Source organism: Anolis sagrei, chromosome X, assembly GCF_037176765.1.
Source record: "Anolis sagrei isolate rAnoSag1 chromosome X, rAnoSag1.mat, whole genome shotgun sequence".
In the NCBI taxonomy this organism is placed as follows: domain Eukaryota; kingdom Metazoa; phylum Chordata; class Lepidosauria; order Squamata; family Dactyloidae; genus Anolis; species Anolis sagrei.
In genome coordinates, this window is record NC_090034.1 from 81782103 (window position 1) to 81797581 (window position 15479).

General features: G+C 44.2%; 1 protein-coding gene across 5 annotated transcripts in view; it reads right to left on the reverse strand.

Moving 5' to 3' along the window:
- COL16A1 (collagen type XVI alpha 1 chain) overlaps positions 1–15479 on the reverse strand; it is a 215668-nt gene that overhangs the window by 88564 nt on the left and 111625 nt on the right. For all 5 annotated transcript variants that reach the window (XM_067460593.1, XM_060785720.2, XM_067460594.1 and 2 more), the window contains exons 21-27: positions 13675–13710; positions 13300–13416; positions 13106–13141; positions 10866–10901; positions 5748–5849; positions 3458–3502; positions 3243–3278 (exon numbers count right to left, since the gene is read on the reverse strand). In XM_067460593.1, coding sequence (XP_067316694.1) covers positions 3243–3278; positions 3458–3502; positions 5748–5849; positions 10866–10901; positions 13106–13141; positions 13300–13416; positions 13675–13710 — 408 coding nt within the window. The remainder of the gene's footprint in view (positions 1–3242; positions 3279–3457; positions 3503–5747; positions 5850–10865; positions 10902–13105; positions 13142–13299; positions 13417–13674; positions 13711–15479) is intronic.

The window sequence follows — 15479 nt, forward strand, 5'->3', positions numbered from 1 at the left end:
GGATGGATGGGAATTTCTCAAGAGTGAAATACTCAAGGCGCAATTGCAAACCGTGCCAACAAAGAGAAAAAATAGGACAAGTGCAAAGAAGCCAGAATGGATGTCCAAAGAACTTCTAACTGTGCTAAGACACAAAAGGGACATGCACAAGAAGTGGAAAAAGGGAGAAATCACCAAAGAAGAATTCAAACAAATAGCCAACACCTGTAGGGAAAAGGTCCGCAAGGCTAAAGCAAAAAACGAGCTCAGACTTGCCAGGGACATTAAAAACAATAAAAAGGGCTTCTATTCTTATGTCAGTAGAAAAAGGAAAAACAAGGAGGCGATAGGACCTCTTCGAGGAGAAGATGGGGCAATGCTGACAGGGGATAGGGAAAAGGCAGAACTACTTAATGCCTTCTTTGCCTCGGTCTTCTCACAAAAAGAGAGTCTTCAACCTCAGCAAGATGGAGTGGATGAGGGATTGGAGGACATCCAACCCCAAATTGGGAAAGAAGTCGTCCAGGAATACCTGGCCGCTCTTAATGAGTTCAAGTCCCCAGGGCCAGATCAACTACACCCAAGAGTACTGAAGGAACTAGCGGAAGTCATTTCGGAACCATTGGCAACCATCTTTGAGAGTTCTTGGAGAACGGGAGAAGTTCCAGCAGATTGGAGGAGGGCCAATGTGGTCCCAATCTTCAAGAAGGGAAAAAAGGACGACCCAAACAACTACCGTCCGGTCAGCCTCACGTCGATACCGGGCAAGATTCTGGAAAAGATTGTTAAGGAAGCGGTCTGCAAACACTTAGAAACAAATGCAGTCATCGCTAATAGTCAACATGGATTTATCAAAAACAAGTCATGCCAGACTAATCTGATCTCTTTCTTCGATAGAGCTACAAGCTGGGTAGATGCGGGGAATGCCGTGGATGTAGCGTACCTGGATTTCAGTAAGGCCTTCGACAAGGTCCCCCATGACCTTCTGGCAAGGAAACTAGTCCAATGTGGGCTAGGCAAAACTACGGTGAGGTGGATCTGTAATTGGTTAAGTGGACGAACACAGAGAGTGCTCACTAATGCTTCCTCTTCATCTTGGAAAGAAGTGACGAGCGGAGTGCCGCAGGGTTCCGTCCTGGGCCCGGTCCTGTTCAACATCTTTATTAATGACTTAGATGAAGGGCTAGAAGGCATGATCATCAAGTTTGCAGACGACACCAAATTGGGAGGGATAGCCAATAGTCCAGAGGACAGGAGCAGAATTCAAAACGATCTTGACAGATTAGAGAGATGGGCCAAAACTAACAAAATGAAGTTCAACAGTGACAAATGCAAGATACTCCACTTTGGCAGAAAAAATGAAATGCAAAGATACAGAATGGGTGACGCCTGGCTCGAGAGCAGTACGTGTGAAAAAGATCTTGGAGTCCTCGTGGACAACAGCCAACAATGTGATGTGGCGGCAAAAAAAGCCAATGGGATTTTGGCCTGCATCAATAGGAGCATAGTGTCTAGATCTAAGGAAGTAATGCTACCCCTCTATTCTGCTTTGGTTAGACCACATCTGGAATATTGTGTCCAATTCTGGGCACCACAATTCAAGAGAGATATTGACAAGCTGGAATGTGTCCAGAGGAGGGCGACTAAAATGATCAAAGGTCTGGAGAACAAGCCCTATGAGGAGCGGCTTAGGGAATTGGGCATGTTTAGCCTGAAGAAGAGAAGGCTGAGAGGAGATATGATAGCCATGTATAAATATGTGAGAGGAAGCCACAGGGAGGAGGGAGCAAGCTTGTTTTCTGCTTCCTTGGAGACTAGGACGCGGAACAATGGCTTCAAACTACAAGAGAGGAGATTCCATCTGAACATTAGGAAGAACTTCCTGACTGTGAGAGCCGTTCAGCAGTGGAACTCTCTGCCCCGGAGTGTGGTGGAGGCTCCTTCTTTGGAAGCTTTTATGCAGAGGCTGGATGGCCATTTGTCAGGGGTGATTTGAATGCAATATTCCTGCTTCTTGGCAGGGGGTTGGACTGGATGGCCCTTGAGGTCTCTTCCAACTCTTTGATTCTATGATTCTATGAAACAACTTTATTGCTATCCCACCACTATCTCTCAAAAGGGACTTGGGGTGACTTACAAAAGCACATAATAGTGCAGTAAAATACACAACAATACAATAAAATAATTAACGATGCCAATTTAAATAAAACCACATAAGACAGCATATAAATGCCTTCTAAATTAAATACGATACTCAATAAAACGTGGTCATGACTGTGGGTTTAAAATAGGCCGCACAATCATATAAGTGCCAGGAATGAGACAAAACATTTGGTCCTCAAGTATTAATATTTTATATTTCAATCCCATTCGAAGGGCTGTTTGAAAAGCCATGTTTTCAGGGTTTTAAAAAAATATATATTGAAGTGTGGGGCGGGGGAGGTACCGGTAGTCAAATTTATCTGGGGAGGGTCTTCCAAAGCCAGGAGGCCACCACCAAGAAGGCCCTCTCCCTCATCCCCATCAACCACACTTGAGACTGAGATGGGATCGAGAGGAGGGCCTGTGCATCTGTTTCCCCCTATCAGCTCTCATTTTTGAGATACAGAACATATGTATAATAATAACTTTATTCTTATACCTCGTTCCCATCTTCTCAAAGAGACTCGGGATGGCTTACACATGGGTCAAAAACCCCACAAGACATAAAAGCAAAACAATCCATTAAAACAAAAACACAATTAAAATAGGACATTGTAAAATATAACAATCCAGATTTTATTTATTTATTGTATCAGGAGCAAACCAAGGGTACAGTTGTGATGTATTTGAGAAAACACAAAGTTTGCTTTGTGTTTTGAACTTTTAAACAATCTAGATAAAAACACAATTAAACAAAACATAAGAATATAAAACAGCAATGTTGAAACTCAAAAAAATTGCTCAACAAAACCATCTGCTCATCCACAGAAAGCCATGATAACCCTTATCTAAGAAACTAGAGCTTATGTGGTCTACCCAATGCAATTTTCTGATTCAGCCCCTCAAAGAACCCCAGAAACAGGCTTAACAACCAAAACACCAAGAATTCTTTTGTTGCTGGACTGTGTGATCTTCACCAAATGGGCATTATAAACAATATAATTTATAGACTTAATGCACCAGGCATTGTGAGCTTCAGTCCAACAACATCTGGAACATAGCATGAGTTTTCAGCCGAACTCTGCACCCCCCCCCCCCCACACACACATTCCTATACTCACAGGTTTGCCCATGGGTCCTATAGGTCCAGCATCACCCTAAAAACAAAGAAGAAAGTGTGAGTCATTAGAGGAAGTAGAGTGACTCAAATACTGCTTCAGTTCCAAAGCAGTCTGGAGAAAACATTGTCAAGAAATCCCAATTTTGGTAGTTATCTTGTGATTACAACCCCATACGAGTTCTAGAGGTAGAATCTTGGATTCAATATTGTTCTTACCTTTTCGCCTTTGATTCCAGCCAGCCCCGGAGGTCCCGCTTTGCCCTGAAAAAGAAGAATTGACTCAGAGAAAAGGCTAGAAAAAATCTGGCGGGGAATAATAATAATAATAATAATAATAATAATAATAATAATTTATTTGTAAATTATCTCCCCGAGGGGACTCAGGGTGGACTCCAGGGTACACAAACACAAAGGCAAACATTCGAAGCCTAGAAATATCCAAACACAGATAAAGGTAAAGGCTTCCCCCTTTGGCTCTGAGGGTGGTGCTCATCTCTGTCAGAGTTTGGCGGTGCACAGCAGAAGGATTGCTAGATCAGCAGACACTGTGTTGCAAAATAAGGACTCTGCAGGCTTTGAGTTACAAAAGAAACTAAGTTTTACTAAGTACATTCAATAAACACGTCTTACTACAGCGAGCTACAATTCAGGAAGTAGTCAAAACGAAAGTCTCTTCACATCTGCTTATCTCTTCTTGCTGAGACTAGCTACCCCCTTCTGTTCCCAGCAACAGCAAATCATTTCTAAGCCAAAGAGCCTGTATTGTCCGTAGACACCTCCTAGGTCATGTGGTAGGACTGCACGGAGCACTGTTACCTTCCTGCTGAGGTGGTACCTATTGATCTACTCATATTTGCATGTTTTTGAACTGCTAGGTTGGCAGAAGCTGGGGCTAACAGCGGGAGCTCACCCCATCCCATGGATTTGAACCACCAACCAGGCCCGTAGCCAGGATTTCAATTCGGGGGGGGGGGGGTGAGTTTGTTTCGGGGGGGGGGCTGAGTCTGAGTGAAAGAGGGTCTACCCTAGCAAACCTTTTGTATCATTACCCCAATACCCCCATGCATATGGGATATATTGAGTATGGTGATCAGATCATGATATGGATAACCATAACAGTTTAAATAATGCACCAGTAAGGCCTTTTCGTGAACCACCATGAGAATTTCAGGGGGGGCTGAAGCCCCCCAAGTCCCCCCCCCCCAGCTACATGCCTGCCACCAACCTTCCAGTCAGCAAATTCAACAGATTAGCGGTTTAACCTATTGCCTCACCACAGCCCCAAGAAAAGTTGCATCAATAGGTGAATAGGCCTGTTTGATCAAGAAAAAATTTGTTTCTAAATTCGATTCGTAATTGGGGTGTTTTTTTGTTTCGATATTTAAAATATTTACAAAACTTTCCCAAAAAAATGTTTTGTTATTTACGAATTTTCGTAAATATTTACAAAACATTTTAGAAACAAATTTTTTCTTGATCAAACAGGCCTAATAGATGATATAACTCTCCATTTGCCTAGTTTCCAACAGACCTCTGAGGATGCCTGCCATAGATGTGGGCAAAATGTCAGGAGAGAATGCTTCTGGAACATGGTCATACATACAGCCCTGAAAACTCACACAAGCGGCTTCCGCGCGCCATCCGGCTCCGGCTCCGGCGCCCTCCTCCTCCTCCTCCTCGGGTGAGCGCGCGCGCGCCATCCAATCGGCTCCGGCTTCTGCGCCCCCCTCCTCCTCCTCCTCCTCCTCCCAGCTGTGTTGCAGGAAGTGCTAGGAGGAGGAGGAGGAGGAGGAGGGGGGCGCAGAAGCCGGAGCCGGATGGCGCGTGGAGGCCGCTTGTGAGCGCGCGCGCGCCATCCAATCGGCTCCGGCTTCTGCCACGGTGCACTGCTGGGGTGCTTGGGAGCACCGGATTGGCTCCCAGGCACCAGCAGCAGCACTCAGTCAGCCCAGCAGCCCCATTAACGACACGAGCTGAAGCTCGTAAAATATATGGGGCTGCTGCTTCGATATTTTTAAACCCTTCCGGGTTTGAAAATGTGTTTTGATATCGCTTCGGAAATGGTAAAAATAACGATTTATTTACGAAATAACGAATTAACGAACTAAAACCGACAGGCCTAGTGAATAGTGTCAAGATCCAGAGAAATAACTGCTTTCATGGTATGCATCTACATTGTAAAATGAATGCAGTTTGACACCACTTGAACTGTCATGGCTCAAAGCTATGCAATAATGGGAGTTGTAGTTTTACAAGGTCTCTAGCCTTCTCTGCCAAAGAGGGCTAGTGCCTGGTGAAAGCACAACTCCCAGGACTGTATAGCTTTGAGCCATGCCAATTGAAGTGGTGTCATACTGCATTAACTCTACAGTATAGATGCACCTCATAAGGACTAGAAGCACTCATGTCCCCTTGTGTATCCCAAGTAGAACTTCTGGTTCATCCACTCTGCCATTCTTACCCAAAAGCAATTAGAAAGAAAAGCAAAATAGTTCTCTATACTTACAGGAATTCCAGTCCCCGGAGCACCAGGTTCTCCTTTGGGTCCTCCTTTCCCTGGAGATTGCAATGAAGCTGCTACGAGGTTACATGAGAGACACCCTTCACCCTGAAGGAAAAGATCGGAACGTATTAGGGCTTATTAGTATCAGGAGGAAATAAAGTTTAATTTTTGAATGGAATAGTAGCCATTAGCAAGGAAGGAGAATGACAAAAGATACAACTACACAGTGTAGGTCAGTCTGGAAAAGGTATGAAAAAACTAAAAAGGATGAGAGGATAGACTTACATTTAAAGTGATTTTTTTTTGTGTCAGGAGCGACTTGAGAAACTGCAAGTCGTTTCTGGTGTGAGAGAATTGGCTGTCCCAGGGGACTCCCAGATGTTTTACCATCCTGTGGGAGGCTTCTCTCATGTCCCTGCACAAGAAGCTGGAGCTGATGGATGGGAGCTCATCCCGCTCCCCGGATTCTGCCTGTGATTCTGCCTGTTGATGCATTTACATGGATGGTATGATTGGGATTTCTGGATGGGATGGTTATGTGGTTTTTAATAAATTTTAATATTTCTGTGTGTAATGGCACAAATTATTATTAATGTTTAATTATTTTAAAAATTGTTTTATACCTGTTCATTTAATGCATATTTATTTATTTATTTACTATATTTGTATACTGCTCTTCTCAGCCCTCAGGGCGACTCAAAGCGGTTAACAAAAGCAAATGCAATTCTTAAACATGATAAAAACAGTTAAAAACAATTGAAAAGAATAACATTATAACAATCAACAAACATCATAACATCTCATCTCGTCTCATAGTTAAAATCAAGATCCAGTCTCATCATCCAAATGTTCCATATTTCTATATTAGTTACACTGCCTATTCAAATGCCTGCTCAAACAACCAGGTCTTCACTTTCCTTTGAAATGTGAACAGGGAGGGGGCCGATCTAATTTCTGTGGGAAGGGCGTTCCACAGCAGAGGGGCCACCACTGAGAAGGCCCTGTCTCTTGACCCCATCCACTGTACTTGTGATGCTGGCGGGACCGAGAGCAGGGCCTCCCCAGACGATCTTAACTTGTTTTAATTTGGATTATATCATATTCAATGTTAGGGGAAAAGGCAGAATAAAAATATGAACAACAACAACAACAACAACAATAATAATGTAAAGGTTTCCTCTTGACATTAAGTCTAGTCGTGTCGGACTTTGGAGTGTGGCACTAATCTCCATTTCTAAGCTGAAGAGCCAGTGCAGCCAGCATGACTGCATGAAGTGCTGTTACTTTCCCACAGAAACGGTACCTATTGATCTACTCACATTTGCATGTTTTCGAATTGCTAGATTGGCATAAGCTGGAGCTTACTTCTGGTGCTTAAACACAGGTGACGTTTTTGCATTTAGGAAGCAAGGGTGTAGATCAGTGTTTCTCAGCATGGGTTTTGGAACCCCTTAGAGGGTCACGAGGGGGTTTCAGAGTGGTTGCCAAAGGCCATCAGAAAACATATATGTGCATGTGCGGGTGAGGGAGAGTGTATGAGGTTGGAGGGAGCCTCGTGCCAGTGAGTCCCTTCAAGGCATGGGGATTATGTGTGGGAAGTTTGGCCCAATTCTATCATTGGTGGGGTTCAGAATGCTCTTTGATTGTAGGTGAACTATAAATCCCAGCAACTACAACTCCCAAATGTCAAGGTCTATTTTCCCTAAACTGCACCAGTGTTCATGTTTGGGCATATTGAATATTCGTGCCACGTTTGGTCCAGATCTATCATTGTTTGAGCTCACAGTGCTCTCTGGATGTAGGTGAACTACAATTCCAAAACTCAAGGTCAATACCCGCCTAAACCTTCCAGTATTTTCTGTTGGCCATGGGAGTTCTGTATACAAAGTTTGGTTCAATTCCATCGTTGATGGAGTTCAGAATGCTCTTTGATTGTAGGTGAACTATAAATCCCAGCAACTACAACTTCCAAATGACAAAATCATAATGTTTGAGTGATGGTCACTCCCTGTGTTGTGAGACATTTTGTTGCCAAATTTGGTGTGATTTCATTCATTGGTTCTTTTGTTTTTAAGGTACTCATTATGACCAGAGCATAGAAAGATAGATAGATAGATAGATAGATAGATAGATAGATAGATAGATAGATAGATAGATAGATTATGCTGTTGCTTTTGTTTTATTTTGTTGTAATTTGTTGTTCGGGCTTGGCCTCGTGTAAACCACCATGAGTCCCTGTTGGGGGAGATGGTGGCGGGGTATAAATAAAGTTGTTGTTGTTATTATTATTATTATTATTATTATTATTATTATTAGTTTTTCTCCCCCCTCCCCAATAATTTCAGGTTTCTCAGCTCAACAAATGTTAGCAACTTGGTTAAGAAAAAAGGGGAGAAAAAGTTTTGCACCATTTGTCGACCTGGTCACCCGGATATAATTCTTCCTGACCACAAATCTGCAGTTCTCCAATGTCAGAGTTTCTGAAAGCCTTTCCCCGGCTCATCGCAGACACAACATTCATCGATTGAGGGATGTTTTAGAGGCTGCCAAACAAGGAGAATAGCTCTCTTTGTGTTTTTGGCTCCCGGACTCTTTTTCTGGCCTCTGGTCCCCTTTAGGCAATAGCTTTGAAAAGTGATGTTTTTATGAGCCTGCATCTAAACATGTGCATCCGACCATGGGGAAATGCATGTCTCTTTACACACCAAAAGAGTTCCTCTACAATCTGCGACTCGAATCGGCAAAATGAATTGCCATATATTTTGCAAACTGTACTGCCCACCACTTCCATTTAATTTCTGTTTTTTTCCCCCTCCCGAGAGTTGTGTTCCTCATTTTTAGGAGCAGAACCGTGTTGTAATTCAAATACAATCCAGAGATGATGAAGCTTTTAGGATGTCCCTTTTTTCAGCCTAATAAATCTTGCAAGGTAGTTCTTGTCTTTGTGTGTATGGAGCTCAAGGAAGAGTAACACGGTGTTTCCAGGACTGGATTGCCAACGCTTTAGGTTTTTTGGACCAAAACCTGAGATGTAGGAATGACTCCTCACAATGTCACTCATATTCATGCATTAGGAATTAATGGCGCTCCTGGTGGCGCAATGGGTTAGACCCCTGTGCCAGCTGGACTGAAGACCGACAGGTCGGAGGTTCAAATCCGGGGAGAGTGGGTTGAGCTCCCTCTGTCAGCTCCAGCTCCCCATGCGGGGACATGAAAGAAACCTCCTACAAAGACGGTAAAACATCAAAACATCCGAGTGTGCCCTGGGCCACGTCCATTTCTCTCACACTAGTAGCAACTTGCAGTTTCTCAAGTCGTTCCTAATCAAAGGCCCTCAAATTAAAAAATATGAGATGCAGGGATTAGCTTTTGTGATGTCCCAGTAATATTTGTTGTTGTTCATTCGTTCAGTCGTCTCCGACTCTTCATGACCTCATGGACCATCCCACGCCAGAGCTCCCTGTCGGCCGTCACCACCCCCAGCTCCTTCAAGGTCAGTCCAGTCACTTCAACGATGCCATCCATCCATCTTGCCCTTGGTCGGCCCCTCTTCCTTTTGCCTTCCACTTTCCCCAGCATCATTGTCTTCTCTAGGCTTTGCTGTCTCCTCATGATGTGGCCAAAGTACTTCAACTTTGTCTCTAGTATCCTTCCCTCCAGTGAGCAGTCGGGCTTTATTTCCTGGAGCATGGACTGGTTGGATCTTCTCGCAGTCCAAGGCACTCTCAGAACTTTCCTCCAACAGCACAGCTCAAAAGCATCTATCTTCCTTCGCTCAGCCTTCCCTAAGGTCCAGCTCTCACATCCGTAGGTTACTACAGGGAATACCATGGCTTTGACTAGGCGGATCTTTGTTGCTAGTCTGATATCTCTAGTCTTTACTATTTTATCAAGACTGGACATTGCTCTCCTCCCAAGAAGTAAGCGTCTTCTGATTTCCTGGCCAAAGTCTGCATCTGCAGTAATCTTTGCGCCTAGAAATACAAAGTCTGTCACGGCCTCCACATTTTCTCCCTCTACTTTCCAGTTGTCAATCATTCTTGTTGCCATAATCTTGGTTTTTTTGATGTTTAGCTGCAACCCGGCTTTTGTGCTTTCTTCTTTCACCTTGATTAGAAGGCTCCTCAGCTCCTCCTCGCTTTCGGCCATCAGAGTGGTGTCATCTGCATATCTGAGGTTGTTAATGTTTCTTCCAGCAATTTTCACCCCAGCTTTGCATTCATCAAACCCCGCACATCGCATGATGAGTTCTGCATACAAGTTAAAAAGGTTGGGTGAGAGTATGCAGCCTTGCCGTATGCCTTTTCCAATCTTGAAGCAGTCTGTTGTTCCGTGGTCAGTTCTGACTGTTGCTACTTGGTCCTTGTACAGATTCCTCAGGAGAGAGACAAGGTGGCTTGGTATGCCCATCCCACCAAGATCTTGCCACAATTTATTATGATCCACACAAGGCGGTGATCCGTTGCTGGAGCCCAGTAATATTACAAGGGATATATCCTGCTAATGTCAAAAGTGTGGTACATTAAGCATCAATGATAGTTGCAGAATATGTGCAATTCATATACAAATACGAAGAAAATACACATGCACTTTTCAAAACAGTGCTCTCTGACAGAGATTCCTCCATGCTTTCCTATGGCCTGGAGAAGAAGGTTTGAGCTCTGGAGACCTGGAAATCCCAATGATAAAGAATATAGGATCTACTTCATAGAGAATGTTGGGAACAATGACACAAATGTGACCCAGAGCCAGAGGCGGCCCTAGGTAATTTTCAATGGTAAGCAAACAGTATTTTGCAATCCCCCCCAACCAATCATTGATATATATTTTTTGTTCGTCATGTGCCATATTTCTGTGTGCCATATTTGTTCTGTGTGCCATATTTGGTTCAATTCCATCAATGGTGGAGTTGAGAATGCTCTTTGATTTTAGGTGAACTATACATCCCGGTAACTACAACTCGCATATGACAAGGTCTATTTTCCCCCAAGAGCGCCTCAAGAGCGCCCCTGGGCAAAATCAACTATACTGCAAATGCTTACTTTGCATAATGGGTTGAGCCGCCCCTGCCCAGAGCTAAACAAAGATCAGAAAGGATAATTGTAAGGAACAGCCATATACCTTCTCTCCTTTGTTCCCCTGGATTCCAGGATCACCCTGAAAAAAGGAAGGGGAGGGAGAGAAGGGAACAGGGAGTCATAAAGGAGGGACACACTTGAAGGTATCTCAAGTTGAGAGTGATGGACTTTCCAGATGGGAAAACGATCTGGTGAGCTCATAGACAATGGTTATATTTTTTAAAACACCTACTTCTCCATATTCACAGTTTTCTTTGCACAGACTTAAGTGTGTTGTGTTTTTAAATCTCATAAATATTGTAAACTCTGCAATTATATGCGCTAAGTTATAAACAAAACATGATTTGTCACTAAAGCGAGGTGTTGCTTGTTTGGCATTGATATGAAAATAAGTTGCATACTTTCCATTCCCCTACCCATCCCATCCCATTTCTACTTTTATTTTTCTGAGGAAAGAAATGTGAAAAAAACAAATCCTCAAAATGGCTCCAATAATACTAATACTACTAATAATAAACTTTATTCATATACCGCTCTGTCTCCCCGAGGGGTACTCAGGGCGGTTTCCAAATGCATCACTGAAACATACAAAGTAAACAGCATAACATAGAATTAACAAAACAACAATAACACATGTATATTAAAATAATCCTGCTTATTCAGAGCAATTAAAAGCTGGGCCAAGGCTAGTGCAAATTCAAAATATGAGGAGGCCAGGAATTAAGAACAGTCCTATAACAGACTAATCGCAATAGCAGGTACAGGTCTGTGGCTTCTGATTTCCAGGGCCTATTCGTGGGATGACCGGGGTAATAGGTAGGAAGTATAAGGCCATATTCAACAATGTTTGGGCTGGACTAGAACTAGTCATTTTCAAAGGCTTATTGAAACCATGAGGTCTTCAAGCTCTTACGAAAGGAGAAGAGGGATGGGGCCTGTATTATTTCCCTTGGAAGGGCGTTCCAGAGGTGGAGGGCCACCACCGAGAAGGCCCTCTCTCTCATCCCCACCAGCCGTACTTGGTGGTGGGAGCGAAAGGAGGGCCTCCCTGGAAGATCTTAGAGTTCGTGCCAGTTCATAGAAGGAGATGCAATCACAGAGATAGGCAGGGCCCGAACAGTTTAGGGCTTTATAGGTCATGACCTGCACCTTGGATTTGGCTCAACAACTTATCAGCAGCCAATGAAGCTGTTTTATTAGGGGCGTTGTATGCTCCTTATATGCTGCTGCCCGTTGTACCACTTAAAACTTCCGGGCCATCTTCAAGGGCAGCCCCACGTAGAGCACATTGCAGTAGTCCAGTCTGGATGTAACCAAAGCGTGGACCACCCTGGCCAAGTCAGACTTCACGAGGTATGGTCGCAGCTGGCACACAAGTCTGAGTTGTGCAAAGGCCCTCCCAGCATCAAGTGACAGCATTGAATCCAGGAGGACCCCCAAGCTACGGACCTCCGCCCTCAGGGGGAGTGTAATCCTGTCGAGCACAGGTTGCCACCCAATATTTCCAGAAAGACCATCTATTCTGACTTAAATTGGTGATGTTAGGAATCGGACCCTTGGAGTTTTTGCATTGCAAGCATGTTCCTTATAACTTAGTGCACCAGCCAACGTCATGACCAAGTGCCAAGAGCTGTGCATTATGTTGTCTTGGTAGGCTCTTCTAAATGTTTTATGCATTGGGCTGGCCTTCTACTAACTTGTGTACTGTTTGCATAGCTATTAGAATGGTGGGTGGGTTATGCCTGTACAGCTTCCTTTGCCTTATATAACCTTGGGGACCCACCACCCAGTTGCCTCATCCATGGACAGGGAGGACATCCCAATCTTGGGGGCCTGTTACCCTACCACTGGGAACCTGTTACTCTACCCAACTTTATTGGCAAAAAAGAGGGGGGCATAAGTTGAAAATGTTTAAGAAGTTCTGTTTTAGATGTTACTTGGACCACAACTCCCAGCACTCCTTGAGCAACTCTAGAGTAAGAGGTGCTCAACTGTAGGCATGGCTGCTCTTGCATGCCACACATGCACTGTCCTTGGAAAGTGAGTGTGTGTGTGTGGAATGCCAGCCGAGCACCTCTTACTCTAGAGTAAGAGGTGCTTGACTGCAGGTGCGGGTGCTCCTGCACACCACGCACAACTCTGATATGTGTCACTTTTTGGAATCAAATGAGGTCAGGGTAGAGTTGGAATTGATTCCAGATCTAGATCCAAACACTGATTTTTAATTATTGACTTAACCTTGCTACCATTACAGTCTTTCCTTGTTACATATTTGATACCTACCCTGTTGCCTTTGGGGCCTGGAACTCCGCCTTTCTCCTGAAAAAGAGACACAAGGGAGAACCAAAACAAAGGATTAGAAAATTATCATCAACTGATGCTCCACTAACAACACACCAGGTTTACTTCTTGGGGCATCTCATCTGCAATACGGCCCACTAAGACAAAGCATCCACATGTTGTACATTGAGACTCACCACTTTGCCAGGTTTTCCTGGAGGCCCAGGTTCCCCTTTGGGTCCAGTTTTCCCAGGGAGGCCGACCACATTGGTTAGTCCTTCGGGGAGAGTGGGACACACCTCACATGGGTCACCCTGTGGAGAGGGATAATAAGTGGCTCAGAGGGCAAGAAAGCAAGTGGTAGCAGCAAAGTTGACCTTAGTTGCAACCTTTCCTTAAACCAAATTGTTAAAAGAAAGGCTGTTGATTTGAATGATTCCTTAAGACCAGAATCCCTTTGGTGTCTTATGAATGCATAAGTTCTCATATAGAAGGAGTTGGGCATTTTTGCTGGTGCAGAATGAAGGGGGGATAACAGAGTAGAAGTAATTTCCTTTCTAGCTTCTACTCACCTTGTCTCCTTTGAAGCCAGGAACTCCTGGTTTTCCCTGGAAAGATAGACAATTCAGTTGAATTAACCATTCAACCAATATTTATCAATCGGTTAATCCATCAGTCTTGCCTTCAAGTTGTCTGTCAACTTATGGTGACCTCATGAATTTCATAGAGGTTTGGCAAGTTCCTTCCTCAATGGAGTCTATCCACCTTTTATGTATTCCATTCTTTTCCTTCTGCCTTTCCTAACCATTTCTAGTGAGTCATATCTTCTTGTGATATGGCCAAAGTATGATAGCCCCAGTTTAGTCATCTTGGTTTCATAGGGTTACAGCTTGTGTTAGACGGGGTTACACTCCCCCTGAAGACACAGGTTCACAGCTTGGGAGTGATCCTGGACTTATCGCTGAGCCTGGAACCCCAGGTCTCGGTGGTGGCCGGGAGAGCTTTTGCACAATTAAAACTTGTGCGCCAGCTGTGCCCATACCTTGGGAAGTCGGATCTGGCCACGGTGGTCCACGCTCTTGTTACATCCCGGATAGATTACTGCAACGCACTCTACATGGGGTTGCCTTTGAAGACTGTTCGGAAACTTCAATTAGACCAGCGGGAGACAGCCAGATTGCTCACCGGAGCGTCATACAGGGAGCATACCACCCCCCTGTTATGTCAGCTCCACTGGCTGCTGATCCAGTTCCGAGCACAATTCAAAGTGCTGGTTTTGACCTACAAAACCCTATATGGTTCCGGCCCAGCGTATCTGTCTGAACGCATCTCCCTCTACATCCCACCTCGGAGTTTAAGATCCTCCAGGGAGGCCCTGCTCTCGGCCCCGCCTCTATCACAAGTGAGACTGGTGGGGAGGAGGAGCAGGGCCTTCTCGGTGGTGGCCCCTCACCTATGGAATTCACTCCTCAGGGAAATTAGATCATCGCCATCCCTCCTTTCCTTTAGAAGGAAATTAAAAACATGGATTTGGGACCAGGCGTTTGGGCAATCTTGCAGATAAATAAAGGACAACGACACTGATAGGAATGGAAAATGTGGAATGAAGTTATGGACTCTGAGTTGCAAACGTTGAGCATAAGATTGGTTTTTTATTGACTGTGATATATATTGATTGTTTTTAACTGTTAAAACTGTTTTAATTGCTGTCTATTTTATCTGTATTACTGTGTAGGCATCGAATTTTGCCTTTTTGTAAGCCACCTTGAGTCCCCCCTCGGGGGTTGAGAAGGGCGGGGTAGAAGTACACGAAATAAATAATAAATAAATAAATAGGCTGTCCTAGGGCATTCCACACAGCCATATAACCCAGAATATCAAGGCAGATAATCCACAATACCTGCTTTGAACCTGATTATCTGAGTTCACACTGTCATATAATCCAGATAAATGTGGATTTTATACAGCTGCGTGGAAGGGGCCCTAATTTTAGTATTCAGTTATATATCTTCACACTTCCAGACCTTGTTCAGTCCCTCAATATCTGCCGTTCCAAGCTCTTGTCTTCTTCTGATATCTTGTCTGCAGTCTCCATTCTGAGGAATTACTGAAGCAAGGGGTGGAAAACCTTAAAGTGTTTCTGTTTCTTTATTGTCTGCTTTAAAGTTTTCTAAACCAGGCAAAAACCTCAGACCTTCAGCACAGGGGGCTTTGAACTCTCCCTGCCCAAGTAGCCCTCTGGGAGCAAGCCTTGGACGGCAGGACGAGACATGCGTGAGCATGACTTCACTCCCAACAGCTGCCTGGGGGGAATACTGTTTACAATGTCTTCATGTTGTTAGACATTTCCCACACCCAGCTTCCCTGACTATAAGCG